Here is a 17,985-nt window from a genome sequence, read left to right on the forward strand (position 1 = left end):
ATAGGGGCGCCTGGTTGGCTCAGTTGGTTAAGCATCTGACTCTTGGCTTCAGCTCAGGTCATGATCTCACAGTTTCATGAGAGTCGAGCTCTGCACTGGCAGCACGGAACCTGCTTGGGATTCTCTCTCTTCCTTTCTCTCTCTGCCCCTCCCCCACTCATGCTATGTCTCTCTCTCTCTCAACATAAATAAACTAAAAAAAAGAAAAGAAAAGGAAAGAAAACCAAAATAGAAGAAAACTGAGCTGAGAGATGGAGAAAGAACAGTCCTGGTAAACATGTTTGACCAACTTGAACCACCCAAGCCTAAAGTCAACCCATTTCCTGGATTCTTCAAGGAAATGGGCCACTAAATTCTCAGGGTTTCAACCACCTTATAACCAACTGTATACACACACACACACACACAGATACATAGAGATACATATTTATATACATATATAGAGATATGTAGATATCCTTCCAAATACATGTGAGCAGGGGAGAGGCAGAGAGAGAGACGGAGACACAGAATCCGAAGCAGGTTTCAGGCTCTGAGCTGTCAGCACAGAACCCAACGTGGGGCTCGAACTCAGGAACCATGAGATCACCACCTGAGCTGAAGTTGGATGCTCAACTGACTAAGCCCCCCGGGCGCCTCCACCTTATTCATTTTTTCACTTACGTGAGAAATTCTGAGGCACTCCTGTTCTCCCATATGTTCGCCTCATTCGTATCAAAATTTAATAGGAAAATTCTCACTGGGAGGTGTTGTTCTGTCCAGAGCCTCCCCAACATCTTGCAGCCTCTTCACCCCCTCCTATGGACAAAGATAACATCTGAAATGAGGAGACCTTGCACCACCAATTCCAAACTTCAACAAAAGGAAGAATTCTCCTTTGTTGAACATCTCACTTCACCACGGGCTCTAAATCTTTTTGTGGCTTAGAAAGAGTTGGCACGTGGCAGAGTCCTGCCAACCAGATTGAGACATCAGAGAATGGGCCGTTGGCCATGCCTGGCACACGTTCTGAAGACATGGCCCCATGCCACCTCCCCCCTCACGTTCCGTATGCCATTAACACTAGGAGTGGGCTCAAGAGCTAGGGCAACTTGGACTTGAAATATAACCTTGAAATTCATGGATGGATTTGAAGGATGAAAAAGAACACGCTGTAGCTCTTCAGCCGTCTCTAGCCATTAAATAGAAAAAGAACTAACATTAATCGAGTGTAGCTGTACTACATACAGCACTAAATACTCCTCTTGCATCGTCCCTTTGAACCCTCATCACAACCTTGTGTGGTAGGTCCCATTGTAATCCTCATTTTACAGTTAAAGGAATTTGACCTAGAAAACTTAGTGAACCTGCCCCGGATCACTGGGCAGGATTCAGACCCAAGGAGTGGGCAGGCTCTCCATCATCGCACAAGGTTGCGTGTTAAGAAAAAAACGCAGTGCCTGGATCACCACAGCGATAGAACTGCGGAGATGAATGTTAGGACTGGAAGGAGGCTTTAACATCATTTAGCCTGGTGGAAAACCTGAGACTGAGGGAGAGAAGTGACTTCCCCAAAGCCATGTAGCAAGATAAAGAACCAGACCCTGAAATCTAGCTTTGATGCCCCAGTTCTTGTGCAGTGCACATCTTGTTATTCAACACACATCACCATTATAGATGCACCAGTTACTAAAATTCTGAAATATATGCACACCGATTAGCAAATGACAACCATCCTGAAGCTCTCTCTTTCCTCAGGGCTCCTAGACCTCCCCACAATCGATAACTGAAAGGGCTATTATCTGTCCCTGTGGCCAGTTTCCATTCTGATTAGTCAAGCCCCTTCCTTCGTTAAATATTTTTAATATGAACCCTTCCTTAACACAAAAGCCAGCACGCATGCTCTTTTCTCTCCAGATAATGGGAGATTCACGGGTGGATTACAGGCCACGTGTCAGTCATTTGGGATAACAGTATTATCTCATATGTAAGAAATAGATGGAAGCCAACCAAGTCAGCTGTACATAGTACATGTTGTGGGGGCCCAGGGGGAGGAGGGAGTGCACAAGAGGAGAAAGTTCTGCCCCAGCATTCAGGACTCTGAGGAGGTCTTGCCATCCCCTTCCAGGTGTGGGTTCAAATGTTCTCTCCCACAGAGAGGAAGTTCAGAGCATCTGAATTGTCTGAGGCAAGAAGGGTCCTGCCCCACCTCTCTCACCTTTCTTATTTCTTTTTAAAATGGTAGAGCCATCCCTCAAGTCCTGAGAGGCCTACTCACGACAAGTGGAAATACAAGGAAAACCAAGCTCGCCAGCTGCAGAGATAACAGCCTCAGCTCCTTGTGAAGTCAACGGGAGGTAAGCCATTTTTTCTGACTCTTCTCAGCTGCAGAGATGGAGAAGCCAGTTGCTAGTGGAAGGGAAGCCCTGATGCATAGCATGCCCAGCAGGAGTCAACCAACCATGCACTACTAGCCAGTCTGAAAACCATCTAGACAGTGGCCGGTCTTCAATGGGAAGATGGTTTGCAGAGGACAAACTCCAGCTGTTTGAATATCTGTTCTTCTGTTATGCCTTCCCAGGGCCTATAGATCACCAAATAATCCTTAAATATGAATTGATATGCCTATTCATCAAGACCATTATTTTGTGGACCGGAAATCTATTTCAGTGGTAGAAGGAGATGCACCCTGGTTGAAAGCAAATATAGGAAAGGCCTGGAAATTCCCCAGCCACCTCCCGCTCATCTGACAGTCTCGATCTCTGGATGTTGGCTTGCCTTTTATTCTCTGTTCCAGTCCTCTCCCCCAGACTAAGTTAGCATTCCCATAGCACCTTATGATTTCCCTTTTGTAGCATTTAGTGCATCTATAATGATCTTCTCATTGCTTATCTTCCCCCACTAGACCCTAATACCCATGAGGAATGAATATGCATTGCTCTTACTAACATCTCCCCAATACTTAGAAGAGTGTGTTACCATATTCACTGAATAACGGAAGGACACTGCACACTCTTGACACGAAGCCCTAACTATTTATGGAGTGTGCCATTTAACCACCATTAGATTACGTGGGAAAGGCACTTAAAAAGACATAAAGTCATCCATGAATACGTCAAGTTCGTTAGCTCCACCAACTCACCGAACACATTTCAGTTCATCTTCTCTTCCTACTTATTTAAGTGCATTCTCTGCTACCCTGGGATTTAAGGAAACTTCCATTCCATGCTATTGTATCTGGTGCATAACTGAATTTTTCTCCGTCTGAGGTTCACAGACCAACGAGGGCTGGCTTACCTTTTCTTGGGGATCTGTGAATTCCCTATGAGATTTGTAAAGAGCCGTAGGCATATGCTGAGTCATGTAGATAAACATTGAAAAACTGAATGTGACTGGGGTGCCTGGGTGTTGAGCATCGGACTCTTGCTTTAGCTCAGGTCATGATTTCACGGTTCGTGAGTTGGAGCCCCGTGTCAGTCTCTATACTGACCGTGAGGAGCCTGCTTGGGACTCTCTCCCTCTCTCTCTGCCTTTCACCTGCTTGCACTTTCTCTCTCTCTCTCTCTCTCTCTCAAAATAAATAAATACATTAAAAAAAAAAACTGAATGTGGTCATGCGATTTCAATATCTGGAGGTTTTAAAATATATTTCAAATCCTCTATCACCCTTCCCTTCAGTAGGTGGGATCTAATTTTCCTTCCCTTGAATGCAGGCAGGCTTTAGTGACTTTGCTTCTAACGAATGATGTGAGGCAAGACGACCTTGCATGACTTCCAAGCAGAGGTTAGAAAAGGTGATATGGCTTCCATTTGGCTCACTGTCTTCGGGCATTCGCCTAAGAAGCTCTGAGTCATATAAGAAATCCAGCTTTCATGACATTGCCATGCTTTACCAACCAAATGGAGGGACTTTATAGAGACTGCTAGGAGAACCCCAACCATTCAAGTCTTCCCGGCCCAGCTAGCACGCATGTGATAAAGACTTTGAGAGGGCCCCAGCCTCAGCCACCATCTGACTATGACCTCATGAAAGTCCCCAAGCCAGAACTACCCAGCTGAACCATCCCTGGGTTTCTGGCCCAAAGAAACCAGGGGATGTACGTGGTCATTGCTGTTTTAAGTCACCGAGTTTTGTGGTATATGTTACAAAGCAATAGGTTACTACTCTGTTCTTGCCTGCAGTCGAGTTTATGATTGCATTGCAACCATGTATTTATTAGGGGCGAATGAGAAGAGAATACAGGCAGACTTAATAAATGCACGTCAAGTGAGGGGTAAAGTCTTGCAGTGGTTCAAATAGAGAACAGTGACAAGAAAATGGCTCATCACACCCAGCTTGGTGTTTCTGGCAGGCTGAACTCAAAGGAATCTTTGTTCCGTCAATGCCACACTCAAATTGCAAGCAGTTAGTGGGCTTCAACAAAACAACTTGAGCTGCATTTAACAAATGCAGTCAATTTTAATTCTTACTGGCTTTGTTTTGCTTTTTTTATTTTTTCGGATTCTCTTGAACATTATAATTCCTTGTATCTAGTTGTATACGTAGACATTTAAGTAACATTATAATAAAATACTTAAGCCAGCACCAGAGAACAGCAATTACTTTTTCTTTAAAAGGAATCTTCAGGGGCGCCTGGGTGGCGCAGTCGGTTAAGCGTCCGACTTCAGCCAGGTCACGATCTCGCGGTCCGGGAGTTAGAGCCCCGCATCAGGCTCTGGGCTGATGGCTCAGAGCCTGGAGCCTGTTTCCGATTCTGTGTCTCCCTCTCTCTGCCCCTCCCCCGTTCATGCTCTGTCTCTCTCTGTCCCAAAAATAAATAAACGTTGAAAAAAAAAATTAAAAAATAAATAAATAAATAAAAGGAATCTTCAGTTTGAGAATCCATGAGGGAGGGTCTTCAGGAAGGCGTATGCATCTTATAACACACTGTCATCTCATTAACTGTTAAATGAAGGAATACCTACTACTCTTCACCCTAGAGCATTTTCCTTAATTGTCCATATATGTAGCAGTTCAATTGCTAGTCTCAGGGTATCTGTCTTTAAGTCTCCCATTGTTCTAGCCTTGCATTTGAAACCCCTCTTGAGGATAATGATGTTTTCAGTCTGTGTATTTTTAGTATATGTGGCCTGGCTTTTTGATTAGCAATCACGTATTCCTCCTATTCATGAGTTTCAGCTAAAAGATGGCCACCTGTCTTTTCACTGCTCTTGACCACCCCAACTTAAACCCTTGAGTAGAGCACTTACATTATATTTCAAACTAGACCATTATAAATGTAACTTTCAAATCTGGTGAACATTCATTCACTTGTTTTTATGTTGTGCTTAAGCTAAAATATAGGAGGTTAATTCACAGCTTAGGTTAATATATTTCAGTGTGTATATATATATATATAATTTTTTTAATGTGAGTGATTGGTAGCTATAACACATGGCTTTCTGTTACATGCTGTGAAAAATACCCAGAAGCATTTTGACTTCTTAAATAGAACGATAGACTGTTAATTATCATAATAAGAATTATATCAATCATTTATTGCCGTCTTGAAGTACTCACACAGTACGGTGTTAAATGCTTCGTATATATATTATTTTGTTTAATCTGTAGAATTTACCTAATGGTTTAGGCAAAATTGTCATTTTACAGAGGTTTGGAGGGATGGTCATTTGTCCAAAGATAACATAACTAGAAATACAGGAGCTAAGATTTGAATCCAGATAGGTTGGCCTTTATCAACTCAGAATTTACTTGAATTCGAAATTCTTTGGACTCATCATACTTTCTTATTTACCATATTTCAGCAAAGCCAACCTGTCATCCGTTGTAAGGTGTTCCATTATTTGCGTGCCTGTATGACAAAGACTGACAGTTAAACTATGACTCAATGCTTTAACGCCACAATTTTCGCTCTATATTGATTTGAAAACACTCTATGTAATAAACAGACCCAGTTAGGCATACATATTTCCCTAATGTTACCATTATATGAATATAAAACAGAAAGCCAAAACAAATAAATGGAAGGAGACGTTTCCTAGAGTTTCTCATTTGGAGTCTGGCTCTTCTGAACTGTTTTGTAGATGAAGGTCATCGCTATCTGTATGTCTCCACATTGTCATATTCCGTGTCAATGAGAGGATCGATGATGTAGCATTTCTTTTCTTTTCTTTTCCTTTTTTTTTTTTTTTTTGAGAGAGAAGGTAGAGAGAATGCATGCACACATGCACACAAGCAGGGGAAGAACAGGCAGCAGGGGAGAATGAGAATCTCAATTAGGCTCTATGCCCACCATGGAGCCCAATGCTGGGCTCAATCCCACAACCCTGAGATCATGACCTAAACCAAAATCAGGAGTCAAACACTCAACCAACTGAGCTGCCTAAGCGCCCCGGTGATGTCTCATTTCTTAAAAGAATGCTCCATTATTGGGTCTGGATTTTTCTACCAAACTACCATCCTCTTTTTTCCAAACTTTGATACGTATGTGCAGGCAAAGCCAATGCCCCTCATTTAAATATTTAAAAATGCACAATCTTAGAGTCAGTGGAATATGATATTATGTTTCCTGTAGACCATGTTAAAAACTCAATCATCCACAAATTTAAGTGTTTTATAATGGTTTGGTTATTCTAGGCATCTAGGTCTAATCTCAGACGCTAGTCAGCCCTGGATCATTAGTATACATTTATGTTGCTTTAGTTACATTATCTCCATTTGTTGAATACTTATGATACAGCAAGTACTGATCTAGATTCTTTGCATGTGTTAATTCATCAAAGCCACGGAAGCTGCATATTGTCCCATCATATCAATGAAGAAACTGAGATTTAGAATTTCAATTATTTGTTCAGTCACACTGCTTCCTAATTGACAACTCTAGGATTTGACTTCAGTCTCTTGGACACCCGCATCCATTCTGCTGACTACTAAGCTATATTACCATCCACATAAACCCACACATTGGCAGTGTTAGAACTGGCAACTAATATTCATGATCCCTATTATGTGCTATGTAAACTATTTTTACTTCCCTTAGCCTTCCCTCTGCCTGCACTTGGGTATATAAAGTACCATGAACATGGATTTTTATTAACTCCTCTCCCCAAAGCCAAATATTAACAGTAACCCTTCAGGAACTGATCCGGACGTAATAGGCCAATATTTCTTGCAGTCTGGCAATGCATCACTCCTATGGCTGTCTTGCTTTAAAGGTTTCTGGGGGTATTGGCTGTAAAAATGACCACAGAACTGGCCATATCACAGGACTGTTATAAGACATAGGTCCAAGCATGCGTATTTTACCACTGATCAGAACATTTCACCTTGGCAAATCACTCTATAGGAAATTAATGCCGCTTCCTTCACATATTTATGGCTCACCATATGAAAGGAAACAATATGTGCAGTTGTTGTACGTTATGCCTGAAGCAAAAGGTTTTATTATTTAGCCGCTGCCCAGTACAGCCATGCTTAGGTAATTATGGTGCTTTTAAATAGAAGGAAAATAATCTCAAAGGCACTCTGACCTCATTTTATAAACTGGAGGTCAGTGGCACAAATATTTAGCAATACTCCTAAACCTTAGGCCGCGCAAGTAACTAATCCAAGAATCACTTACAAAATAAAGTGAAGCCACTTTCATAAGGCCAGGTCATGGATTTGGGGAACCTTCATTTAAAGATTCCTCCTATGGTACCTTGAGACAGCACCTTTTAACAACTCAGTCCAGGGGTTTGCGAACGTGAGGATCTCTGTAAATTCTAGAACTTGAGAGCCATATTTTGTTGGAGAAAAGTAAGCGAGACGCTATGCACCAATGCACCGGGCAAGATGTGCACGTGCTTCCTCACATTTTCTCAGGTCTCGGCATCTGTGCGACCATCTCCCCAGCTACCCAAAGTCAAGACGATTCTTGCCCAAATGATTCTTACTTGGTCCCTTTCTGCACGCCATCCCTAGAGTCTTCCTTCTTGTACCTCCTCAATAAATCCCAAAGTGGGCTACTTCTCCCTGTCATTTCTTCCATTCACCACCATGCCCCGCCTCATGCCTCAGCCTCTGCTTAATCTCACTGATCCTTTCTGCCTCCAGTCCTGCTGTTGATGAGGCACAAAATCTAATCTTTTCGCTCTCTGGCTTAAACTCTTCAATTGTTTCCGGTAGCTCTTGAGATGAGGCCCCTAGTTTGTTGTATAGCTTACAAGGCCCCGCATGATGGGGTCCCCTGTCAACTTCCCCAGCCCCATCTCCCTTCTTCCCCCCCAGCCCTCCCCCATTTCTCCGCTTCAGTCAAATGGAACCACTTTTAACAATTCCGATGTCCCACCTCGAGCCCCTCACACGTGGGATTTCTCTGCCTAAAATATCCTGCCCTTTGAAGTCCAAAGTTAGATTCTACAGCCTTTTAGGGTGACTGCTTCCACGTGCAGGCAAGTTTCCTGCCCCCTGCCCTGTGTTCTCATATTCCATGATTATCCTATCACTTAGTTAATGCTGGAGTTACCCACTTACTTACGTGTTTCACCAAACATGAATTCCTCAAGAGCAGAAACAGTTTCTTGTTCACTGTCGTATAGCAGGGCAACGGTTTCCATGCCATGGATGGCCCTGGTGGTACAAAGGGCAACGTGAAGGAGTATTCCCACGTTCTGAAATGTAAAGGTCATCGTATGTTTTTAGTGTTCATCTTCTCTTTGTAAAAAATGGTGTTTGCTTTCTTTATTATGGATGTTGGATGTACAGAAGTGCATTAACAGTGATCCCTGTTCTATGACACAGTCATCACCAGCCCTTGCATGGACCCACTTAGATATGTTTTGTTACTTTGTATCATAATAAGCATCTACAAATTCACAATGCAAAACAAGAGCTAAGATCCTCACATCACAACAGCTGACATTTACCCAAACAGTACACTTGTTCTCTTCTCCATCGTTCCACCTGACCCTGCCTCCTGTCATCATCCTTCTCTTGCTTTCTGTTTGAATAGTTTAACTGCCTATTTCCAAATTTATTTTTCTTATGTTGGTTGTTCTGAACTTTATAGAAAGGATATCATGCGTACACAATAGCTGGGGACGTTTTGTCACCTAATATCATGTTGCTGAGAGTTGTATTTATTGTTGTATTGTTGGATGTTGCTGCAGTTCGTTTGGTTTGACTGCTTTATTACATTCCTCTGATGAGTATACCACAGTTTAAGCATCTGTTTGCCCACTGACATGGGTTTGGATTGTTTCCCAGTTTTTGCCATTGTGCACAGCCATGCTCTGAATCTTTGAGTGTGTGTCACCTATCAGACATTGCAAGCACTTCACTGGAGTAGACTTCTGGGCCATAGAGTAGGTGAGTCTTTTTTTTTTTTTTTCTTTTCTTTTTTCTTTTTTGAGAGACAGAGCGTGAGTGGGGGAGGAAGAGAGAGAGAGGGAGACACAGAATCTGAAGCAGGATCCCGGCTCTGAGTTGTCAACACATAGCCCGCTGCAGGGCTCGAACTCACAGATGGTGAGATCATGACCTGAGCCAAAGTCAGATGCTTAACTGACTGAGCCACCTAGGTGCCCCTAAAGTATGTGAATCTTTAGGAGATAATGCCGGAATAGAATTCAATGAGATGGCTCTAATTTACCACTACCACTACCACCTTTTGCGAAGTCCTAGGGTTCCAAATCCTTCCCAGTACTTGTTATCATCAGCCTTTTTCATTTTGGTTACTCTAATGTCAGTAGAATAGCATCTCCTATAATTTTGATTTGCATTTCCCTGATTATTAATAATACTGAACATTTTTTCATGCATCTATTGCACCTGTGTCTTTTCTCTGAAATGCTTATTCTTGGTTTTTTTGTCTATTTTTCTATTGGATTCTTTGTGTTATTCTTAGCGATTTATAGACATTTTAACTTATTTTGATACCAATTCTTTTTAGATTATGTGTGCTTGTTGCAGAATATCATTGAAGTTGGTAACTTTTTTTTCAAAAGTTTTTTTAAATTCTAGTTAGTTAACATATAGTGTAATATTGGTTTCAGGAGTAGAATTTAGTGATTCATCACTTACCTGTAACACCCAGTGCTCATCCCAAGTGCCCTCCTTAATGCCCATCACCCATTCAGCCCCTCCCCCACCCACTTCCCTCCATCAACCCTCAGTTTGTTCTCTATCATCAAGAGTCTCTTATGGTTTGTTTCCCTTTCTTTTCCCCACCTCTTCCCATATGATCATCTGTTTTGTTTCTTAAAGTTGGTAACTTATTTTTGTAATATCTTTAAGTGGTCCTAATGAGTAAAGGGTGATAACATACCATACATGTGACGTTCAAATGTATCAAGGTAAACTTGTGGAATACATGACAGGGAATGAAATCACCCAGTTTCTTTACTGATAAAATACCTTGTGGTGGAGGTTTCACTCTGTATTTGAGGTGTTTGGGAACCAAAACCTACTGCTATCCACATTTCCATAAGGGCCTAGGCACTCAGCCAGCACTTGCATGAATAAACTGAAATACTTTGTGGCAACAGGCACATGAATAAGAACCTACACCCTCTGAATTGTTCAAACAGATGGCTTGCTTTTCAAAAAACAACAAACAAACAAAAAGAAACTAAAGAATGGGATTGATCTCCAGTTGATCTTCATGGTTGTGGGGAAATGGTGTTTTTGGTGGGCTTTCTCATATGGTCACATGAACCACATCCTCCTTTTCTTTTTTTTTTTCAATGTTTATTTATTTATTTTTTTGGGGGGGGACAGAGAGAGAGCATGAACGGGGGAGGGGCAGAGAGAGAGGGAGACACAGAATCGGAAACAGGCTCCAGGCTCTGAGCCATCAGCCCAGAGCTCGACGCGGGGCTCAAACTCACGGATCGCGAGATCGTGACCTGGCTGAAGTCGGACGCTTAACCGACTGCACCACCCAGGCGCCCCATATCCTCCTTTTCTAAGACTGTATTTTGGAGATGCCTTGGTATTTTTGGTATAGGTAATTTTTACTGACTCATCAGAAAGAGAGTTTTGCATATATTGTGGAAATTCTTTTGGAGCTAAAGAAAGGAAAGAAAAATTAAATGCTACTTACTCCTTCTTAAAAGCCCTCTATGACCTAAAATCTCCCCACCTGCACAAATAGATCTACCTCTTTTTCTTGTTCACTCCTTGCCCTTATATAGGGAACAAAGCAAGACATATCAACATGGCCACTTTAATATAAAATCATAATGTAAAATGTTAATGTTTAATCTGCTAAAATATGGAGTTAACCACCCTCTCCAATTCTCTTCCTGTGACTCCTATCAACCCTATACCCAGCACCCCAACCCACCTCTCATGAGAGCCAAGGCAGTCTCAGGGATAATTTGCATCTGAGTGATGCACTGAGGAGGTCTGTTTTATATCTTACTTGGCAATGTTTCTCAATATAAAAATTCAGTAGTGCATTTTAAAATTTTGAAGTATTGTATAATATATTTCATAATCCAGAAACTACATATTCACACATATGTAGGATAAGGAGCACCAAGACACATACCCCTAAATACCCATGATGCAGCCTGAGTAACAGAACTTCACGAATCCTACTGTAACTCCCTATATCATTTGCCTCTCTCCTCATTTATTTATTTATTGAAAAAAATACTTTGTTTTTTTCTTTCATTTTTTTCTTCATTTTTAATGTTTTATTTATTTTTGAGAGAGAGAGACAAAGAGAATGAGTGAAGGAGGGGTAGAGACAGATGGAGACACAGAATCCAAAGCAGAGTCCAGGCTCTGAGCTGTCAACACAGAGCCGGATGCAGGGCTCAACTCACGAATAGTGAGATCGTGACCTGAGCCGAAGTCAGATGCTTAACCAACTGAGCCACCAGGTGCCCTGATAAATATATTTTGCATGATTATTATGTGTCAAGTACTGTTCTAGTCACTGAAAGACATTAAAATAAAATAAAATAAAATAAAATAAAATAAAATAAAATAAAATAAAATAAAAATAATAAAACAATGAAAAGCCCTGATTCACAGAGCTTACATTTTATTCTGAAGTTTGGGTTCATCATTTCCTTTTCCTCCCTCATAGTTTTACTATGTCTATGTGAATCTCTAAACAATATATTAGTTTACTATCTTTTAAGCCTGGATTTTTTTCATTTAATGTTTTTATGCATGAAATGCTAGTTTGTTCATTTTTACTGTTTGTGGACTTTTATTATGTGAGTATTCTTCACATTTTCCTGTTTGTGGATATTTGGACTATCTTTAGATTTTTGCTATTGCAAACAAAGCTACTTAGAAATGGTATCATACAACACATGTTTTTTTTGTCCGGATTCTTTTGCTCAATATTTTGTTTGTGAGATTCATTTCTCTTGTGTGTAGCAATATTTCATTACTGTTCATTGTTGTATAGTTTTCCACTGTATGTACCTACCCTATTATAATTCCATATTGCTAGATTTAAGTTACTTTTAGTATTTGTTTAATGACATGTTTACATGTTTTTTGAAGCATGTATTTGTGTTAAGTATTGCTGGATAGTAAGATATGTATATGCTGAAGTTTAGTCAGTCCTGCGAAATGATTATCCAAGGTTGTTCTACAGTTTACATCCCTATAGCAGTGTATGAGAGTAACCATTTTGGTGGCAGTGTATCATACTGTACTTTTAATTTCCATTTACCTGTTGATGAGGGAAGATGAGCCCTTGTATAAAAGCCTGTGGGTTGCTTAATATCATATTTTATCAAGTAGTGGTTTAACACTTCTGCCCACTTGTTCTGTTTCTCATTGACTTGAACAAAGCATATACACAAATACTTCAAACATATAAAACACTTCAAACATATAAAATACTTCAAACATATAAAACACATAAAAAAAAAGATTGACCTCTAGGTTTACTTTCTTATCATATCCTTGTCATTTTTTGGTATTAAAATTATGCTGGCCTCCAAAATACCTAGGAAAATGATACCTCTCCATTCTGTATATTTTCTTCTGGCCCATCTCCCCCTTTACTAATTCTCTTTTCTAACCTTCTGTATCTAATCTTCTATTAAGCCCAACTGATCGGGTTATTCAATTAAGTTATTATAGTTTAAAATTGTCCAGGTTTCACTTGATCCCTTTGTACAAAATCTGGTTTTCCACCAAAATTCTCCACCTCATTGTTTACTATTTTAACATATTAGTCTTGTTTACTTTATTTTTTAATTTATTTTTAAAAAATTTTTTAACGTTTATTTATTTTTGAGACAGAGAGAGACAGAGCATGAACAGGGGAGGAGCAGGGAGAGAGGGAGACAGAGAATCTGAAATAGGCTCCAGGCTCTGAGCTGTCAGCACAGAGCCCGACGCGGGGCTTGAACTCACGGACTGTGAGATCATGACCTGAGCCCAAGTCAGACACTTAATCGACCAAGCCACCCAGGTTCCCTGCGTCTTGTTTACTTTAAAATCTATGTCTGATAACAAAAATATCTGGATAACTTATGGATCTATTTCTACTGTTTATTATTTTATATTAGTTATTAGTCAATTCTTGTCTTTTTGTGTGTCTCATTATTTTTGTGTGAGTGCTAAACATTGACTTTGAAAACTGGAAATAATTTGAAGCTCTCATCTGATCCTTGAATATTAGCAAATTCCTTAGGGAAACAAGCAATTCAAGTTATGGGTTCACCTCTCTGGGGTTCCACCCTCCCTCCAATCCTAGAATTACAAGTTCTTACTGTATCAGTATTATTTATCAATGCTTTCAAAGAAACATTTTAAGACATTTAGTCAAGCTTGTCTAGTTATTATCAGATGGAGAGACTGTCTAAAATAAACCAGGACGCTATTACCCAGAAGTAACATTGTCTACCTTGTTAAATTTTAATTTGCATTTTCCATATTTCAAATGAGTGAACATTTTTAGAAGCTTAGTTACTAGTGTTTGCACTTATGCAAATTTCTCTATTTCATGCTTAGTTTCTTCTTAATGATCTATAGAGATTCTTTATGTCATCTAGATTTTTATTCTTATCCCATGTATTTTAAATTATTTCTAATTTGTATTTTTATTTATTTTGATGAACTCATGTATTTTTTAATGTGGTCATATTCATCAATCTTTTCCCTTTTGTTTTGTGCTTTTTATCTTATTTAGGAACTTCTTCCCCATCTGAATGTCATAAAAATATTCTTCTCTATATTTTCCTATATCATATTAAAGACTTTCTTTTAACTTCTGTCTTTAATCTTCACGTTGTATGTGGCGTGAAGTAGGGATTCAATTTTACTTTTCTCATATGAATATGAGTTTGTCCCAGGACCATTTATTGAGGTAAGAAACTGACCTATATAAAAAGCACCTTAATTTCAGAACAACTTGTTTGAGGGAATTATGCTTCAAGTATGGGAGATCCCCCTTATCTTAGTATTAGTTATCTGTGTCTCTGAAAGAAATGATCTCTTTAAAATCTAGTGTCCCCTCAAACAACCCTTTGACTAAATTTTAGCTTCTCTCCTCTTGTGTCAATAGTATTTGCTAGTCAGTATCCCATAGGTTGTTAGCTGTTTTTAAAATCCCCCAAATACAGTGCAAGAACAGTGAAAATGGATGGTAAAGTAAAATTACAAATCTTGCAGAAGATGTGGGATCTTGTAAAATGAGCATAATTGCCATTACAGATAGGAATATGCAGCATTAGCAATAAAACAACAGAACATAACCAAGTGAGGTAATGCTATAGAGGCCTTAAAACAAAATGACTTTAACATCAAAACTTGACATCAAAACCTTCCTTCTAGGTCCATCCAAGTTGTTTTAAATGGCAAGATTTATTCTTTTTATGGCTGAGTAATATTCCATTGTGTGTATCTATCTATCTCTCTCTCCCTCCCTCCCTCCCTCCCTACATACCTACCTACCACTTCTTCTTTATCCATTCAATAGCAGAAAGAAATTTGGGCTCTTTCCATACAATGGCATATATATATATATATACACATACCACATCTTCTTTATCCATTTATCTACTGATAAGACACTAGATTGCTTCCATTTCTTGGCTATTGTAAATAATGCTGTGATAAATATAAGGTTGCTTGTATCTTTTTGAATCAGTGTTTTGATTGATTGATTGATTGGTGTGGGGGTCAATACCCAGAAGGAAAATTACTGGATCAATGGTATTTCTATTTTTAACTTTCTGAGGAACCACCATATCATTTTCCCTAGTGGATGCACCAGCTGACCTTCCAACCAGCAATATACGAGGATTCCCTTTTCTCCACATAGTCATCGTTGCTGCTTATTTCTTGCCTTTTTGATGCTGGCCATTCCTACTACTGTGAGGTAATACCTCACTGTGGTTTTGATTGGCGATGATTAATGATGCTGAACTTCTTTTCATGTGTCTGATTGCCATCTGAATGTCTTCTTCTATTTAGATCTTCTGCCCATTTTTAAATTAGATTATTACTATTATTAATGATGTTGCCTTGTATGGACTCTTTATATATCTTGGATATTTACCTCTTATCAAATATATCATTTACAAATATCTTCTCAGTAAGTTGCCATTTTGTTGATGATTTCCTTTGCTCTGCAAAAGCTTTTTGGTTTGATATAGTTCCAATTATTTATTTTTGCTATTGATTCTCTTGCCTGAGGAGACGGGTCCAGAAAAATATTGCTAAGGCTGATGGCCAAGAGTTTACTGCCTAAATTCTCCTTTATAAGTTTTATGATTTCTGGTCTTACATTTAGATCTTTGAACCACTTTGAGTTTATTTTTGTGTGTGGTGTAAGAAAGTGGTGGTGTTTAATTCTTTTGCATGTAAATATAGCTCAATTTTTAAAGACTTACAAACACACACACACACACGCACAAGAAACAGCACTTGATTCCTGCTTTAATTGTTCTAATACTATCTCATGCTTGGAGTTATGACCTAAGTTATCTTAAACACAGATTGTTTCATAAGTTATATTGTATTTTTGTTTGCTTGGAAGGGATACACCTTATCTTTTTTTGGCATACATTATATTAGTTTCAGGTATATGACATAGTGATTTGACAGTTCTATATGTGATGCTCGCTACAATAAGTGTAGCTACTCTCTATTACTATTTAACGTTATTACAATATTATTGACTCTATTCCCTATGAGGTACTTTCCTTCCCCAAGTTATGCTGTATTTTTCAAGATAAAATCCCAACCACAACTTTTTCATTTCTATATATTATAAAACCTTGATGACTCCAGGAACACTAAACTAGATGGGGAGAGTAGGAGGTCTTCAAACCACATGACTGACACAAACCGATTTCTCGATGAACTTCTTTCATAGGACAAGTTTAAATGATTACCAGAGCCAGAAAATAGGGTAAGGTGACTGAGGTGCCTAGGGCAAGGTATTGAAGAAAGTATTCACTCTCGGTTGGGATTATACCACTGCAAAGACTGAGCTGAAACTTACTGCTATACTTTAGTTTTGCCTATTGTAGGACTTGAAAAGAAAATCACACAGTACGTTCTCTTTTGTGTTTGGCTTCTTTCACTCATTTGCTTTTGAGATTAGTCCCTATTTTTGTGTGTATCAGTAGTTCACTCCCCTTTATTGCTCAGTATTCTCTTTTATAAATTTGCATTTTATAAATATACCTTTTTATACTTTATAATAAACAACTTTTTTTAAAATTTTTTAACGTTTATTTTTGAGACAGAGACAGAGCATGAACGGGGGAGGGGCAGAGAGAGAGGGAGACACAGAATCGGAAACAGGCTCGAGGCTCTGAGCAGTCAGCACAGAGCCCAACGCGGGGCTCGAACTCACGGACTGTGAGATCATGACCTGAGCCGAAGTCGGCCACTTAACCGACTGAGCCACCCAGGTGCCCCAATAAACAACTTTTTAATATAATAGTTTATAAATACACCACAGTGTGTTTATCCATTCATCTGTTGATGGGCATTTGAGATGTTTCCAATTATTGCCTACTACGAATAAGGCTATTGTGACATTAGCATCTGATTCCTTTTTGTGGGCAGATATTCCCATTTCTCTTGGATAAATGCCTCAGAGTGAAACTACTGGGTAATACGGTGTTTGCTCAACTTCACAAAAAGTGGCCAAAATGTTTTCCCAAAAGTTGTACCGTTTTACACAACTCTCTGCAATGTATGGGAGTTTTTGCAAACTCCATATCCTTGCCAATACTTGGTATTATTAGTCATTTGAATTTTAGCTGTTCTCTTGCCATGAAGTAGTATCTTGCTGTGTTTTAAACATGCAGTCCCTTGAAGACCAATATAATATTGAGTATCTTTTCATGTGTGTATTAGCTACATACAGTAAAACCTTGGTTTGTGAGTACAATTTGTTCCGTAAACATGTTTGTAATCGGAAGCACTTACGTATCAAAGCATATCTGAAGAACCACTGGCTCGGTTGTGATCATGTGACGTTCGGTGTCAGGTATTACTCGTATTGCAAGACATTTCAAGCTAAAATTTATTAGAAATGTTTTCTCATCTTGTGGAATACTCGCAGAACAAGTTACCCACAATCTAAGGTTTTACTGTATCTTCTTTTATAGTCTTTTTAAGTCTTCAGCCAATATTTTAGTTGAATTGTTTGTCATTTAACTGTTGAGTTGAAGATCACTTCATACATTCTGGATTATGTATTTTGCATACAGAAGCTCTGTCAGAGTCAGGCATTGATACTATTACCCCCTGTCTGTGGCTTGCGTTAGGGTATTCCAGTTGGTGTCCTTTGAAGAGCAAAAAGTTTCAGTTTTTATAAAGTCAGATATATCTTTATTTTTAGTCTAAGAAACCTTTGCTCACCCCAAAGTTGCAAAATTTTTCTCTATTTTGAGAGAGACAGAGTGTGAGAATGGGGGAGGGACGGGGGGAGGGGCAGAGAGAGAAGGAGAATCCCAAGCAGGCTCCGTGATGTCAGCACAGAGCCCACACGGCACTTGAACTCATGGATCATGACCTGAGCTGAA

General features: G+C 39.4%; 1 protein-coding gene across 12 annotated transcripts in view; it reads right to left on the bottom strand.

The window, feature by feature from the left end:
* LOC121016759 (uncharacterized) overlaps positions 1-17,985 on the bottom strand; it is a 231,994-nt gene that overhangs the window by 118,348 nt on the left and 95,661 nt on the right. For 6 of the 12 annotated variants that reach the window (XR_005784437.1, XR_005784436.1, XR_005784433.1 and 3 more), the window contains exon 2: positions 8,499-8,590. The exons of the other annotated variants lie outside the window; for them this stretch is intronic. Coding sequence is in view for 2 of the 6 variants with exons in the window: in XM_040454530.1 (XP_040310464.1) it covers positions 8,499-8,590 (92 nt within the window). In the remaining 4 variants the exon portion in view is untranslated. The remainder of the gene's footprint in view (positions 1-8,498; positions 8,591-17,985) is intronic. 12 annotated transcript variants of the gene reach the window in all.

The sequence above is a fragment of the Herpailurus yagouaroundi genome, unplaced genomic scaffold (assembly GCF_014898765.1).
Source record: "Herpailurus yagouaroundi ecotype Mexico unplaced genomic scaffold, PumYag 213, whole genome shotgun sequence".
Classification (NCBI taxonomy): domain Eukaryota; kingdom Metazoa; phylum Chordata; class Mammalia; order Carnivora; family Felidae; genus Herpailurus; species Herpailurus yagouaroundi.